Raw genomic sequence first — 19,066 nt, 5'->3', positions numbered from 1 at the left:
TACGTTAGCAATTTCGTGTCCACTCTGTAACTCTTGAACTCCTTGAAGGATTTCAAAGAAACTTGACACAAATGTTCACCACATCGGGACGACTTGCAGAGTACATGTTCTTGATGGCTCGCTTCAAGGTCAAGGTCACACTTAGGGGTTAAAGGTCATGAGTGTGTTTTGTGTCCGCTCTCTTGACCCCCTTGAAGAATATCAAAGCAACATGACACAAATGTTCACCACATCGAGACAAAATGCAGAGTGCATGTTCTGGATGGCTCGCTTCATGGTCAAGGTCACACTTAGGGGTCAATAGTCATACGCGTGCGTTTTGTGTCTGCTCTGTAACTCTTGAACTGCTTGAAGGATTGCAAAGAAACTTGGCACAAATGTTCACCACATCAAGATGATGTGCAGAGCGCATGTTCTGGATGTCTCTCTTCAAGGTCAAGGTCACACTTGGGGGTTAAAGGTCATCGCTCTGTAACTCTGAACCCCTGAAGAATTTTGAAGAAATTTTACACAGATTTTCACCAGAGCGCATGTTCTGGATGGTTAGCTACAAGGTCAAAGGTCATACCTTCGGGCATATATTGCTCTGCATTGCAGTGCTCTTGTTTTTAAATGGTTAAGCTTGATCCCTTTTAGGGGCCACCAGCGCTACAAAAAGAAAAAACAACATTTTAATGATTTTCTCGCAAACCCTGAAATGGATTTTTGCCAAACTTGGCTTGTAGCATCCTTGTATTATCCTCTCTCAAATTTGTTTAAGTGGTTCAATTTGGCCCCTTCTAGGGGCTACCAGGGCTAAAATTAGAAAAAAACCTTTAGACAACTTTTTTTCTTGACTTCTAGTTTTTCATATAGTTCCACTTGATCCTTTTTAGTGGATGCCAGATCTAAAAATCTCAGGTGAGCGTCTTAGGCCCATTTCAGCCTCTTGTTGTTTTATTTAGTTTCTGACCTCAAACCATGTCATAGCAACTCTGTCAATTTCTGTGGGATCACCATGGAACTTTTTTTATACTGGCCACAGGCCAGGCAGTGAATCCATATTTGTTTGATTCTTCTGTAATAGCTTTAACAACAACAAAAACCTCTAAATTTATGGAAGTAAACTGATTGAGTGTTTTAACTCTTCTAAGTACAGGTTTTATAGATGTTTCAAACCTTGTGTACTTCTGCAACATGCACACCTGGCTATAAAATACTTGTGTTTTAATACAACTTTTATGACCTTGGGTAAGGCAAACATCTGTTCATGTCAAAATAAAATGAAAAATTATTGATGTGCATTTTGTTAGAAAACTTACAGTTAAATTGACATACATGATCCATTTTTCTTTTGCACTTACAGAGACTGTGGAACCACCGCCAGAAACCAAAAGCTCAACTTTGGTTGTAGATATCAGTGATCTTGGGGAAACAGATAGCATATCACTTTCCTCATTGGATAGTTATTGCCATGGCGAGGAAGTTGTTCGAAGTAGTCCTGCCTCCACCATACTGCGTCCCAGGTCCGGTAAGGAATATCAGAAGATAGAGCGTCGTAGAACAGTTGATGAAAGCAGTACAAGTCCACTGACAACTCCACAATCACCTGCAACTGGTTCAGTGTTTACATTTGACAATTATGGAACTGTATCATTAAGCAGTGGAGTGAGTGGTCAGGGTGAGCAACACTCTCCTAAAGTCATTAAACCAAGCCAGTCTGAACAAGTGAGCATGTGTGCTGCAAGTCTGCGAAGTGAAAGTGTGCAGTCACCAAGGGCATTGTATATGAATATAGATTTCACTGACTTCACTCCACCTGAATCTCCACTGTTGCCACCCTGCACTGCCTCTCAGCCGATGGACCAAATGGAGCCTATGCTGAATTATGCAGAGATAGATCTGAGTGAGTCAGGGAGGAATGATAGTTCCGCTCAGCTCAGAAAGCTCAATTATGCCGAGATGGATTTGAGTTCACCTGACACTTCAAGATTTGCAAGTGTTCGTCAAACGAAGAAAGGTAAAAAGACTCCGGAACCAGTTCCCATTGAATACTCTATGATTGACATGGTGGCTACAAGGGCAGCTCAGAAGGCAAGGAAAGAACATGCTATAAGTCGGGATGGTAGTTTAAGACGGGACCGGTTCCAGTCAGTGCCAAGCTCTATGTTCAGTACCAAAGAAAGGCTTGGAACAGTTACTTCTAAAGCATTTGATCGTAAACAAAGTACAGCAAGTGCAGCTGCTCAGAGTACCAGCTCTGTTGACTCTACAAACATTTAATTGTTGGTACCTGCTGAAATACTTGTGAAATGTGCTAAAACTTAAGTTATTTTTGTCATATTTTTGCTTTTTGCAAGGATGTGTATCATTCAATCACTGGTTGTGTAGCCTCGTTTTATTTTTGTCAGTGCCCTTCGAAGAGGGCTTTTTCACATAATTCTCAAGAAAAGTTGAAAACTGTTTTTCTGAATGTAATGGTTCCTTGGATTTGAATAACTTTTTTTATCATATTAGACTACCAGAAAGAAAAGCAAATTTATCATTTTTGTGTTTCAACATTTAAAAGTTACTTTGTGACTCAGCTTGGATAAGTTAGTTTTCACAAAACAGGAAGAGGTTGGAAATATTCCTTGGAGTGCCCCTGAGTCATAGGCATAGAAATTCTGTAAAGCTAATGTTACAGTTGTACCTAACTAGATCATTGCCTTTCAGGTGAAATCATTTAAAAGTCTTAACTAATTACAAGTTCTAAGCTCATTAGTATTTCTTCTATACAGAGTTTGTTTTTAGCTCATCTGATTTTTTGAGAGAGAAAAAGATGAGTTATTGTCATCACTTGATCGGCGTCGGCATTGCCTGGTTTAGTTTTGTGTTTAGGTCAGCTTTTCTACTACACTATCAAAACTATTGCTTTAAAACTTGCAACACTTATTCACCATCAATAGCTGACTCTGTACAGCAAGAAACATAACTCCACCCACTTTTTGCAAGAATTATGGCCCCTTTTGGACTTAGAAAATATCAGATTTTTAGCTCACCTGTCACAAAGTGACAAGGTGAGCTTTTGTGATCGCATGGCGTCCGTCGTCCGTCCATGCGTGCGTGCGTTCGTGCGTGCGTAAACTTTTGCTTGTGACCACTCTAGAGGTCACATTTTTCATGGGATCTTTATGAAAGTTGGTCAGAATGTTCATCTTGATGATATCTAGGTCAAGTTTGAAACTGGGTCACGTGCGGTCAAAAACTAGGTCAGTAGGTCTAAAAATAGAAAAACCTTGTGACCTCTCTAGAGGCCATATTTTTCATGAGATCTTCATGAAAATTGGTCAGAATGTTCATCTTGATGATATCTAGGTCGAGTTCGAAACTCGGTCACGTGGGGTCAAAAACTAGGTCAGTAGGTCTAAAAATAGAAAAACATTGTGACCTCTCTAGAGGCCATATTTCTCAATGGATCTTCATGAAAATTAGTCAGAATGTTCACCTTGATGATATCTAGGTCAAGTTCGAAACTGGGTCACGTGGGGTCAAAAACTAGGTCAGTAGGTCGAATAATAGAAAAACCTTGTGACCTCTCTAGAGGCCATATTTCTCAATGGATCTTCATGAAAATTGGTCAGAATGTTCACCTTGATGATATCTAGTTCAAGTTCGAAACTGGGTCATGTGGGGTCAAAAACTAGGTCAGTAGGTCTAAAAATAGAAAAACTTGTGATCTCTTTAAAGGCCATATTTCTCAATGGATCTTCATGAAAATTGGTCAGAATGTTCACCTTGATGATATCTAGGTCAAGTTCGAAACTGGGTCACGTGCGGTCAAAAACTAGGTCAGTAGGTCTAAAAATAGAAAAACCTTGTGACCTCTCTAGAGGCCATATTTCTCAATGGATCTTCATGAAAATTGGTCAGAATGTTCACCTTGATGATATCTAGGTCAGTTTTGAAACTGGGTTACGTGCGGTCAAAAACTAGGTCAGTAGGTCTAAAAATAGAAAAACCTTTTGACGTCTCTAGAGGCCATGTTTCTCAATGGATCTTCATGAAAATTGATCAGAATGTTCCTCTTGATGATATCTAGGTCAGGTTCGAAACTGGGTCACGTGGGGTCAAAAACTAGGTCAGTAGGTCGAAAAATAGAAAAACCTTGTGACCTCTCTAGAGGCCATATTTTACATGAGATCTTCATGAAAATTGGTGAGAATGTTCACCTTGATGATATCTAGGTCAGATTCAGAAGTGGGTCACGTGCCTTCAAAAACTAGGTCATTAGGTCAAATAATAGGAAAACCTTGTGACCTCTCTAGAGGTCATATTTTTCAATGGATCTTCATGAAAATTGGTCAGAATTTTTTATCTTGATGATATCTAGGTCACATGTGCTCAAAAACTAGGTCACTATGTCAAATAATAGAAATAACGACGTCGTACTCAGTTCAACACTAGGTCATGTGGGGATAGGTGAGCGATTCAGGACCATCATGGTCCTCTTGTTTGGTTAAGTTTTGTGTTTAGGTCAATTTTTCTCCTTAACAGTCAAAGCTATTGCTTTAAAACTTGGAGCAGTTATTTGCCATTAAAAGCTGATTCTGCACAGCAAGTACCATAACTCTGCATTGCTTTTTGCAAGAATTATGGCCCCTTTTGGACTTAGAAAATCAGATTTCTTGGTTAAGTTTTGTGTTAAGGTCAGTTTTTATCCAAAACTGTCAAAGCTCTTGCTTTAAAACTTGCAACACTTGTGCACCATCAAAAGCTGACTCTGTACAGCAAGAAACGTAACTCCATCCTGCTTTTTGCAAGAATTATGACCCCTTTTGGACTTAGAAAATATCAGATTTCTTGGTAAAGTTTCTATTATACAGAGACAAAAAAATCAGATGAGCATCTGCACCCGCAAGACGGTGCTCTTGTTTATATGTTGTGTTCTCTTCAGGTTTAATTAGAAAGATTTGTTTGTCATACATTATGCAGATGGTTTTTACACTTTATATTTGAAACTTCTAAACTAGATCATAGAGAAATACTGTATTTAGTAAGTTACTCTGGTGTATGTTTTTGAATGTTTAAGTTTCTGCTATGCCTATTTAAGTTAAGAATTGTCAGCAAGTTTGTTGAGCTTAGTGAAGATTTCACTCAGAAATTATATCCTAAACAGCCATATTTTCTTCAGAAGGGAAGAGGCTTTTTTTTTCTCTCTGATAAAAAACTGTCAGTTTTGTCATACATAACAAAAGCATACAACTTGTAAAGTTGCTGACAGACACAGTTGCTTTTAATTTGCAAATTTTGATTCATACTGGTCACACTTTAAGTGTACAGACTGTTTGATTCACCTTTTCTGTAACAAGGTTGCTTTTTAATTTGTTTTATACATTTGTACTTTCTTGCTGTTTTCTTCTTTTAAGAAAGATCAAAGTTTTTAATTCATTTTTACTTAAAAGAAATTGTGATGTTTTTTTAATATTTTGTTCATACCTTGTGTAATAAATCAATAGGTCCTGTTTCCTGATATTGGAAATCATATAGGGTAATTTGTTCGGCATTGGTCATACCTTTGACCAGCAGTTATAGAGTGCTAAGTGAGCTGGTCTGCTATTTTCTTGCTCTAGTTTTTGTTTCGTTAGAGCTTGAAATGAAAGCAGAACTAAATAGTTCCTGAAATTTAATTTATTTTATTTTCATCATGTACAATTGATGGTATTGTTCATTCATCTATTGTCTGTTACAATGGTGCTTTTTGTAAAATCTGTGTCATATAGTAGTTTTATTTTAAATTGCCTAAGTAGATTTGATCATAGATCATTTAACATTAGTAGCACCTGCATATTTTAATTGTTGAATTAGGAATTGCATCTCTCAACGATGTCATTTTTAATATGAAAACCCTTTAATGGTGAGTTTGCAAGCCAGTTAAAATTTGATGTTTTTACCAAGATCTTGTTGCTCAAGTACACAGAGGCAGTAGTACTTATGTTAACAGATAGTTCATACCTGTGCAGTGCTACCGTTTTGGATCATAGGTTCTGAGTTTACGAGATTGTCTGAGTGGCAGATTACCATAACTTGTCCCTTGTGGGGAAAATGACAAACTACATATTGCGCATTATGGTGTCATATTATGACGTCATAAACTATATTCAGAATCCCCATGTTTTAGTTGTGCTTTCCAATATTTTTGAAAATGTTGCACACATGATAGCATTAACAGTTGGGACGAAAATGATGTAACATATCTTCTTGTGTAAGAGAAGTGTTTTCCCAACCTTTAGGGACAGCAGGGATAAGAAACCTTGCTGTTGCTCGAAGTCTTCATTTCATGCTGTCTTTCAGGTTGGGAAAACTCTGTCCCTCAGAAGGGCATGAAAGATCCTTACCATATTGAGAGCTGCAATAACATTTGATGTTTTTATTTCTGTTCTTCCAAGTCAGCATGACACTCAAAACCCAGGGTTTATTTTAGTAAGCAGTGATTTGTGCAGTTTTAATCCCCAGATAATTCTATCATCATACAGGTTTTGTAACTGTCAGTTTTTGTTATAGTACTAAGATATTTTTATTGCACTCTACCAAGATTAGCTCAGTAATATGGAAGCCAGGCAGTGTGTTACTGAAATACTCCTGAAAAAAGGTGGTAAACACAACAAAATGACAGTTGTTTTTGTTGTTGATTAGTCATTTGATCAATTTTCTTACTAAATATGTGGCTTGGTTGGGTTTATACCTGGCTGTTTCATACAAGTTATTTTGTTAGGATAAGCTGGTGCTTCCTACAAGAAAACCATGGACCATCCACTGATGGTTTTGATACTATTTCACTTTTACCTTTTCTATTTTATATGTTTTTACTATCATTCTTTCTGTCATATATTTAAATGACAAAATAGGGTAAAATTTGGAAATCTGATAGTGTATATATAAAAAGCCAGAACACAGGATCCACTTGTGTTGTTGGGTTGCAAATCTTTGAAATTGTGAAGTATTGCTTAATGCCATGACAGGTCATGTGTTCCAGTCACATTTTAGTTTTAGAATAGTCAATAGTTCTACAGTTATTTGCCAAATAAAAGTTCACAGAAAAAACGTATTTTCTCAAAATTTTGTACTGATATCAGTGAATTGTCAGAAATTCAAAACTATATATGTGTATTTTGGTAAAATTTATTATATTTGAAATATATTAAATATCTAAATTTTTGAATGCTGATGTATTTTGAGACTGGAATCAAAAGTATAAGAAATATATGTTAGTCTATGAGAAAAATAGCTTTGTGAAATTTCATTTTGCGTATCTTTGTGTCAAGGTGTTGCTAAGTAAACTTATAAGGACTAAACACCTAGGGTTTACAAGCAATACTAGGCTTTATTTTAAAATCATAAATTGGCAAACTATGAACAATGTGAGCTATGTACAATGCTGGCTATGAACAGTGTGAGCTATGGGCATTTGAGGTATGAACAATGTAAGTTATGAGTAATGTGAGCTATGAACAATGTAAGCTATGAATAGTGTGAGCTATGAACAAGAAATATTTCTCAGGTTGTGATGTGATCCAGAACTTCGTTTTAACATTGGGTATATAATTGTCTCAGACCTTTTGACAGATGTTATCTTACATTATTTTTTTAAGTTTTTGTTGTTTTCTACAGTTTTAATACTTTGATTTTATTGTGTTATTGTTCTTTGTCACTGCTAGTCGTGTAAAAAGTGTTTAATGCATAAACAATGTTGTTGTTGTTTTTTTGTGTGCTTTATTTTCAGATTAAATGCTACCATTAGGTAACACTTTTCATACTCTGTTGTGAGTTATTAGAAAAATATTTTTATTGACAGCAATATCTAATACCACAGTTACATCTTCTCAGCTTTTCAGAACTACATGTGTATTATATTTTAGTATAAATGTGCTAATATTTGCAGGGTCATAATTTTTTTTTTTTTAAGTACACTTGACTTGAGCACTTGGTGAGCTATTGTGATCGCCCAGTCCCTTGTTGTTAAGAGTTGACTATTAACACACAGGAGGTCATAATTTTGGTCCAATCTTCATGGAACTTGGTTAGAATGTTTGAACTAATAAAATCTTCAATTCTGGGTTATACCAGATCAAAAACTGGTCAGTTCATAGAAAAAAAATTGTTTACATATGCCACATTTTTACCTGATCTACTAAAACATGACAAGAATGTTTGTCTTCATGAAATCTAGATAAAGTTTGAAAATGGGTCATCTTGTTTGAAAATCTATGTCACAAGATCAAATCATATATAAACCTTGTTAACCCTTGAAACCAGGTCAGAATGTTTGACCTAATGGAATCTAGGTCAGGTTCGAAGCTGGGTCACCATTGGGGAAAAATTGGTCTGCTGAAGGATACAGGGCCCTCATGGTCCTCTTGTTATTCTAATATATCCCGATGCCTTGTAATGATATGTTATCTTACAAATAGAGTTCTAAAAATATATGCAGTGTAATATGAGGGTTATTCAGTATATATTGCAACCATTGCTACGATTTCTTTGCAGTCTTAGATAAGGATTAAAGAAAAATTACAGAAGTTTAAATGTTGTGACAAATTCTTCATTTATCAGTCAAGTGGCTAGTCTAAGTCTATGATTACATATGCATCTTTTAATTGTCCCCTGTTGTTTCTAGTCCAGTGAGCACTTCATAAAGTTCAGCAGTTCTCTTGTGCCCAGTAATGAAACAATACCTGTAAACCTTGTCTGGTCGCATGATATTCAAGGAACCCAGTGGGAACCTCATAAAGTTTTGATAAATAATTTCTTGTCAATTTGAGACACAATCCTTGTGCATATGAGTACAAAGTTGATGACCTAAATGATTAGATCCTAGGATTCCTGTTACTATTTTTATCATTAGCTCACCTGTCACAAAGTGACAAGGTGAGCTTTTGTGATCGCGCGGCGTCCGTCGTCCGTCCGTGCGTGCGTCCGTAAACTTTTGCTTGTGACCACTCTAGAGGTCACATTTTTCATGGGATCTTTATGAAAATTGGTCAGAATGTTCACCTTGATGATATCTAGGTCAAGTTCGAAACTGGGTCACGTGCCATCAAAAACTAGGTCAGTAGGTCTAAAAATAGAAAAACCTTGTGACCTCTCTAGAGGCCATATATTTCAATGGATCTTCATGAAAATTGGTCAGAATGTTCACCTTGATGATATCTAGGTCAAGTTCGAAACTGGGTCAGGTGGGTCAAAAACTAGGTCAGTAGGTCTAAAAATAGAAAAACCTTGTGACCTCTCAAAGAGGCCATATTTTTCATGAGATCTTCATGAATATTGGTCAGAATGTTCACCTTGATGATATCTAGGTCAAGTTCGAAACTGGGTCACGTGGGGTCAAAAACTAGTTCAGTAGTCTGAAAATAGAAAAACCTTGTGACCTCTCTAGAGGCCATATTTTTCATGAGATCTTCATGAATATTGGTCAGAATGTTCACCTTGATGATATCTAGGTCAAGTTTGAAACTGGTACGTGGGTCAAAAACTAGTGTCATTAGTCAAAATAGAAAACTTGTGACCTTAGGCAATTCCAATGATCTTCATGAATATTGGTCAGAATGTTCAGCTTGATGATATCTAGTCAAGTTCGAAACTGGGTCACGTGGGGGTAAAAACTAGTCAGTAGATCTAAAAATAGAAAAACCTTGTGACCTCTCTAGAGGCCATATTTTTCATGAGATCTCCATGAATATTGGTCAGAAAGTTCACCTGATGATATCTAGGTCAAGTTCGATACTGGGTCATGTGGGAACAAAAACTAGGTCAGTAGTCTAAAATAGAAAAACCTTGTGACCTCTCTAGAGGCCATATTTCTCAATGGATCTCATGAAAATTGGTCAGAATGTTCACCTTGATGATATCTAGGTCAATATGAAACTGGGTCACGTGCCGTCTAAACTAGTCAGTAGTCAAAAAATAGAAAAACCTTGTGACCTCTCTAGAGGCCATATTTTCAATGGATCTTCATGAAAATTGGTCAGAATGTTCACCTTGATGATATCTAGATCAAGTTTGAAACTGGGTCACGTGGGGTTAAAAACTAGGTCAGTAGATCTAAAAATAGAAAAACCTTGTGACCTCTCTAGAGGCCATATTTCTCAATGGATCTTCATGAATATTGGTCAGAATGTTCAGCTTGATGATATCTAGGTCAAGTTCAAAACTGGGTCACATGGGGGTAAAAACTAGGTCAGTAGGTCTAAAAATAGAAAAACCTTGTGACCTCTCTAGAGGCCATATTTTTCATGAGATCTCCATGAATATTGGTCAGAATGTTCACCTTGATGATATCTAGGTCAAGTTCGATACTGGGTCATGTGGGAACAAAAACTAGGTCAGTAGGTCTAAAAATAGAAAAACCTTGTGACCTCTCTAGAGGCCATATTTCTCAATGGATCTTCATGAAAATTGGTCAGAATGTTCACCTTGATGATATCTAGGTCAAGTTCGAAACTGGGTCATGTGCCGTCTAAAACTAGGTCAGTAGGTCTAAAAATAGAAAAACCTTGTGACCTCTCTAGAGGCCATATTTTTCAATGGATCTTCATGAAAATTGGTCAGAATGTTAACCTTGATGATATCTAGATCAAGTTCGAAACTGGGTCACGTGGGGTTAAAAACTAGGTCAGTAGATCTAAAAATAGAAAAACCTTGTGACCTCTCTAGAGGCCATATTTTTCATGAGATCTTCATGAGTATTGGTCAGAAGATTCATCTTGATGATATCTAGGTCAGGTTTGAAAATGGGTCACGTGGGGTCAAAAACTAGGTCAGTAGGTCTAAAAATAGAAAAACCTTGTGACCTCTCTAGAGGCCATATTTCTCTATGGATCTTCATGAAAATTGGTGAGACTGTTCAGCTTGATGGTATCTAGGTCAGGTTCGTAACTGGGTCATGTGCCATCAAAAACTAGGTCAGTAGGTCGAAAAATAGAAAAACCTTGTGACCTCTCTAGAGGCCATATTTTTCACGAGATCTTCATGAAAATTGGTGAGAATGTTCACCTTGATGATATCTAGATCAAGTTTAAAAGTGGGTCACGTGCCTTCAAAAACTAGGTCATTAGGTCAGATAATAGAAAAACCTTGTGACCTCTCTAGAGGCCATATTTTTCAATGGATCTTCATGAAAATTTGTCAGAATTTTTTATCTTGATGATATCTATGTCACATGTGCTGAAAAACTAGGTCACTTTGTCAAATAATAGAAATAACGACGTCATACTCAGTTCAACACTGGGTCATGTGGGGATAGGTGAGCGATTCAGGACCATCATGGTCCTCTTGTTTTTATCATGTCATCTGTGAAAAAATGTCCTTATTTATTGCTTAATAGTTCAACTGTAAAATGAGTTAAATAATTTTGTACAATACACTATTTCTTTAACTTGCTTTTACATAGCATCTGAAGTAATTGTCTCCTAGCAAATGAAGAGTTTGAAGAAAAATAAAATGTGATATTTTTATGCCCCCGAAGGGAGGCATATAGTTTTTGAACCGTCTGTCGGTCTGTCAGTCTGTCGGTCTGTCCGCAATTTTCGTGTCCGGTCCATATCTTTGTCATCGATGGATGGATTTTCAAATAACTTGGCATGAATGTGTACCACAGTAAGATGACGTGCAGTGCGCAAGACCCAGGTCCGTAGCTCAAAGGTCAAGGTCACACTTAGACGTTAAAGGATAGTGCATTGATGGGCGTGTCCGGTCCATATCTTTGTCATCGATGGATGGGTTTTCAAATAACTTGGCATGAATGTGTACCACAGTAAGACGACGTGCAGTGCGCAAGACCCAGGTCCGTAGCTCAAAGGTCAAGGTCACACTTAGACGTTAAAGGATAGTGCATTGATGGGCGTGTCCGGTCCATATCTTTGTCATCGATGGATGGATTTTCAAATAACTTGGCATGAATGTGTACCACAGTAAGACGACATGCAGTGCGCAAGACCCAGGTCCGTAGCTCAAAGGTCAAGGTCACACTTAGACGTTAAAGGATAGTGCATTAATGGGCGTGTCCGGTCCATATCTTTGTCATCGATGGATGGATTTTCAAATAACTTGGCATTAATGGGTACCACAGTAAGACGACGTGTCCTGCGCAAGACCCAGGTTCGTAGCTCAAAGGTCAAGGTCACACTTAGATGTTAAAGGATAGTGCATTGGTGGGCGTGTCCGGTCCATATCTTTGTCATCGATGGATGGATTTTCAAATAACTTGGCATGAATGTGTACCACAATAAGACGACGTGTCACACGCAAGACCCAGGTCCGTAGCTCAAAGGTCAAGGTCACACTTAGACGTTAAAGATCATTTTTCATGATAGTGCATTGATGGGCATGTCCGGTCAATATCTTTGTCATTCATACATGGATTTTAAAATAACTATGCATGAATATGTGACACAGTAAGATGATGTGTCGCGCACAAGACCCAGCTCCGTAGGTCAAAGGTCCTAAACTCTAACATCAGCCATAACTATTCATTCAAAGTGCCATCGGGGGCATGTGTCATCCTACGGAGACAGCTCTTGTTAAGCTAAGCATTGAGAAACCAAGTGCATGCAGTTTTGGAAAATACAATGCCTGGTTTCTTTTAAGTTAGCATAATGCTTTCAGACAAATACTGAAATTAACATGTCATTAGGGACTGTTGTTACGAAAATCGATAATGTAATTTTGGTCAGTTGTAATTTCTCGCTAGATGTGAGACTATTTTATAAGAATGTGTTATGCCAACAGATCTTAAGGAAATACTTATCCGAGGAATATGATTATACTTACTCCATAAATTGGCTTAGAAACACCATGCAGTGTGATGTTTTATGTCTGGAGTTCCTTGGTAGTCTTTTAAAGATATATAGGTAGCTGCATTATTTATTGAATGACCCTTGTATTTTCATGATGAAAGATAGGCTATCCATTTAGCATTCACTAAAAAAAATGCCTTTTAAAAAAATGTCGTCAGATGTTTATCAGCATGCTAAATTTATTAAAGATATGTTAAAATTTTGAAATCTTTCCCATTTCTAAAGAATGTTATCTCAATTCTCACAGTTAAACATGTAATTTTTGTCCAGACGTCCTACCAGTTTGTGTTTCATGTCTTTAGTTATTATTGTTCACGCTCTTTATGCATTAACAGTTCCAGAATGTTGCTAGTTTTCTAATTATTTCACTCAATATGTCATTATTATTTTGTAATACATTGCAACTCTCTTTAATTTTTATGCACTGGCTAAACATATTAAAAAACATAATATTTTACACCTGTTTTTCCTTAAACAATTTCATTATATGTTTCTCAGATAGGTGGGAAAGTTAGTTTTCCTATACTTTTGGTTATGAGTATTTGAAAAAGGTCAAGGTACACCACATTCTGTAAAGAATGACTCTGCCTTTTGGCGGAAATAATGTAATATTCCTAGCAGTAATGGCAAGAAGGCTCATCATAGCCATATGTTATGGCCAGTAGACACATCCTAACCATATATTGTGGCCAGAAGGCACATCTAGCTATGTATTGTGGCCAGAAGGCACAACCTAGCCATGTATTATGGCACAAAGGCACACCCTAGCTACATATTGTGCCCAGAAGGCACATCCTAGCCATATATTGTGCCCAGAAGGCACACCCTAGCCATATATTAATCTTTTTATTATTGACTGCCTATATTCCTACTGGACTAAGTTTTGGAGTTTTGAAACACAGTCTCCTACCAAGGCATAAGGTCAACATATAATATGAAATTAATATGTCCATAAAAGTCATTTATGAACTCCATGCCTTGTCTACTTGAAAAATCTTCATTCATATTCAGGTCTTTGCTCAAAAGATGTTCATGTTTAAGCCAGTGCTATTATTGAGTTCCTTGTTTCCATTGCTGTGCCAAGTAGTATAGAAACTGGTGTTTCACACAGATAGTGTAGTTACCAGGCAATGTTGCTTGTAGATTTATATATAAAAATTATATTTATATGTCGGCAATAAATAATCAAAATAGCTAGGAATTTCTGTGTTTACTTCCTATATTAAATAATTGGTCTTGAATGCAGAGTAGACTTGTAGACCCAAATACAATGGATGTTTATTGATTTCATTGTATTCACATTCTGTTAAATTACTTGTTATTCATTGGGGATTCATTTCCATGAATTTTGTGATTGCTCCATTCCAGGAAATTAAATCCTGACAAAAAGATCAAATTCCTTTTTATTTCAATTTGAAATACCATTAAACTGCCTGTTTGGGATAAAACTGTGAAATTAAGTTCAAAGCTGCAAAATAATAATCAGTATGAGCTTTTGTGATTGTCAGTCTGTCGTCCGTCCGTCCACAATTTCCTTGTGAACATGATAGAGACCGCATTTTGTATTTGATTTTTATCAAACTTGCCCACAACTTGTATGGGCATAATATCTTGGTTCCTTTCGAAAACTGGCCAAATCCCATCATGGGTGCCAGAGTTCTGGCCCCTTAAAGGGCCAAAATTTGCCATTTTTGGCTTGTGAACACAATAGAGACCACATTTTGCAATCAACATTAATAAAACTTGCATACAACTTGTATTGGCGTAATATCTCAGTTCATTTCGAAAACTGGCCAGATCCCATCATGGGTTCCAGAGTTATGGCCCCTTAAAGGACCAAAATTTGCTATTTTTTGCTTGTGAAACACAATAGAGACCACATTTTGCAATCAACTTTAATAAAACTTGCACACAACTTGTACTGGCGTAATATCTCGGTTCCTTTCGAAAACTGGCAAGATCCCTTCATGGGTTGCAGAGTTATGGACCCTTAAAGGGCCAAAATTTGCTATTTTTGCCATGTGAACAAGATAGAGACAACATTTTGCAATTGACTATAATCAAACTTGCACACAACTTGTATTGGCATAATATCTCGGTTCCTTTCGAAAACTGGCTAAAGGGCCAAAATTTGCTATTTTGGCTTTTGCAACCATATAGCGACTTCATTTACGGTTTGATTTGATACAAACTTGCAAACTATCTTCAGCAACAATCAGTCTTGGATTCCATGATGAATCTGTCAGATGCAATCATAGGTTCCGGAGTTACAAACTTGCACAGAATGATTATCTTGATGATCTCTAGGCCTGGATTGAAACCGGGTCATGTTGGGTCAAAAACTAGGTCATCAGGTCAGATCAAAGGAAAGCTTGTTAACAACCTAGAGGCCACATTTATGATCCTATCTTCATGAAACTTGATCAGAATGTTAATCTTGATGATTTCTAGGCCTAATTTGAAACTGGGTCATATGGGGACAGAAACTAGGTCAAAAGGTCAAATCAAAGGAAAAGCTTCTTAGCACTCTTGAGGTCACAGTTATGATCATATCTTCATGAAACTTGGTCAGAATGTTTATCTTGATGATTCCTAGGCTCATTTTGAAACTGGGTTACATGGGGTCTAAAACTAGGTCACCCAGTCAAATCAAAGGAAAAGCTTGTTAGCACTTGTTCATTTGATGTGCATGAAACTTGGTCAGAATGTTTGTCTGCATGAAAAATCGAATGAATTTTTATCTGGGTCATGTGGGGTCAAAAACTAGGTCACCAGGTCAAATCAAAGAATAAGCTTGTTTTATTCTATCTTCATAAAATTTGGTCAGAATGTTATCATGAAGTCTTGGGAGGATTTTAAATTTGGGTCACGTGTGATCAAAAACTAGGTCACTAGGTCAAATCATAGGAAAAGCTTGTATACACTCTAGAGGCCACTTTTTTGCTCCAATTTTCCTGAAACTTTGTCAGAATGTTTGTTTTCATGCAATTTTTGACAAGTTCGAATCTTGGTCATGTGGGATAAAAAAAACTAGGTCACTAGGTCAAATCAAAGAAAATGTTTGTTTACACTCGAGAGGACACGTTTTTTGGTCCAATCTAACTGAAAATTGGTCAGAATATTTGTCTCCATGAAATCACTAGGTAAAACATGTTTACATTGTTATGGTGTGTTACACAGGTGAGCGAGCTAGGGCCATCTTGGCCCTCTTGTATTTGCATGTTGCTACAAGGCTGCACAGAATTATATCAAATAGTTGCACTGAACTGTCCATTGGGTGGCCATCTACCAAATCCCGTCCAAGTTACATTGAATCGTAGACATGGTCACAAAGGGGTAGGTTTTTAAAAATTATTTCACACACATGTTCTTCAGGTGACCTTCCAAATGCTTGATGTCAAAAACGTGGCTGCAAGGGTCAGGGTAGGTTTCCAGGTTAGTGAAAACTTCTGTCAGAAACTGCTAGCTTGATTTCTAAATAATTTCAGACAATTGTTCCTTATTTGACTGTCTCCGAGTATAAAAAATTTTTGATTTTTTTTTGGTAAACATTGCTGCCAAAGCTGAAAATAGAAGTCTTCGAACATACTGCTTATACTAAATATCTTTTAAGCAGTTCATTCAAATAAAAATTTAGACATAAAAGGTTCTTATGCCCCGCATCGCCACGCCCTTTGGAGCGGCATATAGTAAATGCAACGTCCATCTCGAATTCGTGCGCAGTACGATCTGTAACTTTGTCATCCTTTAAGGGATTTTAATATGCCTTGGCACAAACGTTGGAATGGAGCGTCCCCTCCAACCGCTGCCAACAATGCAGAAAACCAGAAACTCTTCTTAACTCCGTAACTGCAAGAAAAAAAGATGTTTGTCACTTGCTGACCATTCGAGACCTAGCGGACGACTTGTTCCTGTTTGGTCCATGATCACGTGAAATATATATCAGACTATAAATACCGTGTGGCCGATGAAATACTGCTGTAATTAATGTGTCAGAGAAAATTTCACAGTAGTCACATAGATATAATGTATCTAATTATGGCTTACGGTAGGTCCGTGCTTCTATAGCGTCCGCCCACCTAACCCTAGAATGTCCCTCCAACGTTAAGCATTAATTACAAAAATTATGCCATTAAATTTACGAAATCTGTTTCAAGCATGGGGCGGGGGTCCACAATCTTGGCCCACGATTTCAGCACATATACTTCTTCGAATACCACGTGCGTTAGGCACACTCGTGCAGAAAAAACATTAATTATTGAAATCACCTACTTATGTCTCTGTTGTTATCCTTCGGCACTTAACATTGAATATTTCAACATACAAATAGGTTGGCCGGTCTCGTATTGCTAAATATGTAGGTTCTATAAATTTATCTCGATCAACAGCTGCACGCAGTACTCTCATGACTCTGGGGCTCAAACTAGATTATCGATCGGATCTGTAAGGCACTCGATTAACACGGTAAACTCAGTTTTAAGCTCATCATGGGGCTATTGTAATCACTAATCGCCCTTCCGTCCATCTATCTGTCCGTCGTCCGTCCATCCGTCCACACTCTTTCAAGCGACACCTCTGCAACCGTTTGGTGGAAGTTAGTGAAACTTGATTTTGATGCTTTTTGCATGGTCCTTCGAGGTTGTTCAAAGAATTCCATTCCATGTAAATGTACTACCAAAAGGAAAAAACCTCAAAGGCTTAGTTATTTGGCATCTATCATTGTCTTAAGGTACGCTACCAAATTTATTCAAATTATGCCCCTGGGGTCAAAATTGAAAAGGCTATCTTTTCAACTGAAAACGTTCAGAGGCGTGCGACAAAACTTGTGTATGGGATGAAGGATTTAACACATGGAGAAAGACTCAAAACATCAGAACTGCCAACGTTGCATTACCGACGTTAAACCCAGATTGAAAAAAGGTACCCGACAATGGATAACATATGCAAGTGATTTCAAATTGATTAAGTAGGAACTTCAATGTACAATGCCCCCCCCCCCCCCCCCCCCCCCTCCCCCCACACTTTTATTAGATGATGGTGACATTATATTAAACCATGCTGTGAATTCCCAGTCAAAATTACCACTTCAGATTTTCGCAGTAGAGAACTGTGGCAAATCTATATCTGCATGTAGTTTTCGTGTGGCTATCGGTGTGTAACATTAACGTATTGCATTGACCGTTAATTGTAGGCTCTAGCATTTATTTTTATCCATCGGTATTTAACAAGTTAGAAGAGTTAAAGACCCACCAATTCCTAGTGGTCTACTTTTCCTCCCACATGAACTTTGTGCAAATAATTCTGGTAATACTGGTATCATACAACTATTCTACAAGATGACAGGTGGACAAGCTCAGTCCGGTTTTCATAACTTCATCTGCAAACTCACTCAGTCATTCTCTTCTCAGTATAGTTTTATAAAAAATAGAATAATAACTATCTTACACTGTATATAGAAACAAAGTGTGATCTAAACTCACCTTAATACATGAAGTACCGTGCATACTACTACATTAATTGAATAATATATTTAGTAATACATTGTCTTAGCCTTATATCTGTTACTGTCAAACTGTAATTAGACACTTGTTATTTCTCATTTCTCCATACAAAAATGTATAATTACAATTATGGAACAATCTGACTGAAGTACTTGATCTTCTAAACCAAGATCCGAGAAGGACCCATTCTTAATCGTGTTCTGTATATTTTTGATTTCCAGAATTGCTATTTTTATTTTCGCAATTCTATTTTTTTTATGTTAACCAATCAGACGACTTGTTCGAATGTCAAAGATTAAGAAAAAAATGTGTAGGTTGTCAGGGACTCGAATTCGGGACCAGTCGCTTACAGAGCAAGTGCTCTACCGACAGAGCTAACGGTTTACCGACAGAGCTAACCGGCTGACACTTTACATCATAAAAATGTAACTATCAAAAAACCCAGTCTAAATATAGATTTTTTATTCTTACAAAATGTTGTTAAGTAAGTAAAAATGTGTAGGCTGACAGGGACTCGAATTCGGGACCAGTCGCTTACAGATTTTTTATTCTTACAAAATGTTGTAAATTAGCCTTCTGCCTGGCTAATGGAATGGTCGTCAGAACGAGGCTATCAATAGCACGTCTTCAGATCCGAAGTATAGCGTAATAGGAGATGTACTTTAGTCAGACAGCATTATGGAAATACAAAAGGTTTCAGTTAGTTAGTGGTGTGTCTTTAAGGTAACATGACAATAGCAACTACTGACC

At 37.2% G+C, this 19,066-nt stretch overlaps 1 protein-coding gene across 1 annotated transcript in view; it reads left to right on the top strand.

Annotated features, from left to right (window-relative positions):
* The window catches only part of LOC123564348 (uncharacterized), a 48,273-nt gene extending 40,378 nt beyond the window's left edge, over positions 1–7,895 (top strand). The window contains exon 8 of the mRNA XM_045357857.2: positions 1,346–7,895. Within this exon, the coding sequence (XP_045213792.2) occupies positions 1,346–2,262 (917 nt within the window). The 3' untranslated portion in view covers positions 2,263–7,895. The remainder of the gene's footprint in view (positions 1–1,345) is intronic.
* The last annotated feature ends 11,171 nt before the right edge of the window (positions 7,896–19,066 follow it).

The sequence above is a fragment of the Mercenaria mercenaria genome, chromosome 2, assembly GCF_021730395.1.
Source record: "Mercenaria mercenaria strain notata chromosome 2, MADL_Memer_1, whole genome shotgun sequence".
Classification (NCBI taxonomy): domain Eukaryota; kingdom Metazoa; phylum Mollusca; class Bivalvia; order Venerida; family Veneridae; genus Mercenaria; species Mercenaria mercenaria.
The sequence above is the reverse complement of the archived record's forward strand: the minus strand, read 5'-3'. Positions and strand labels throughout refer to the sequence as shown.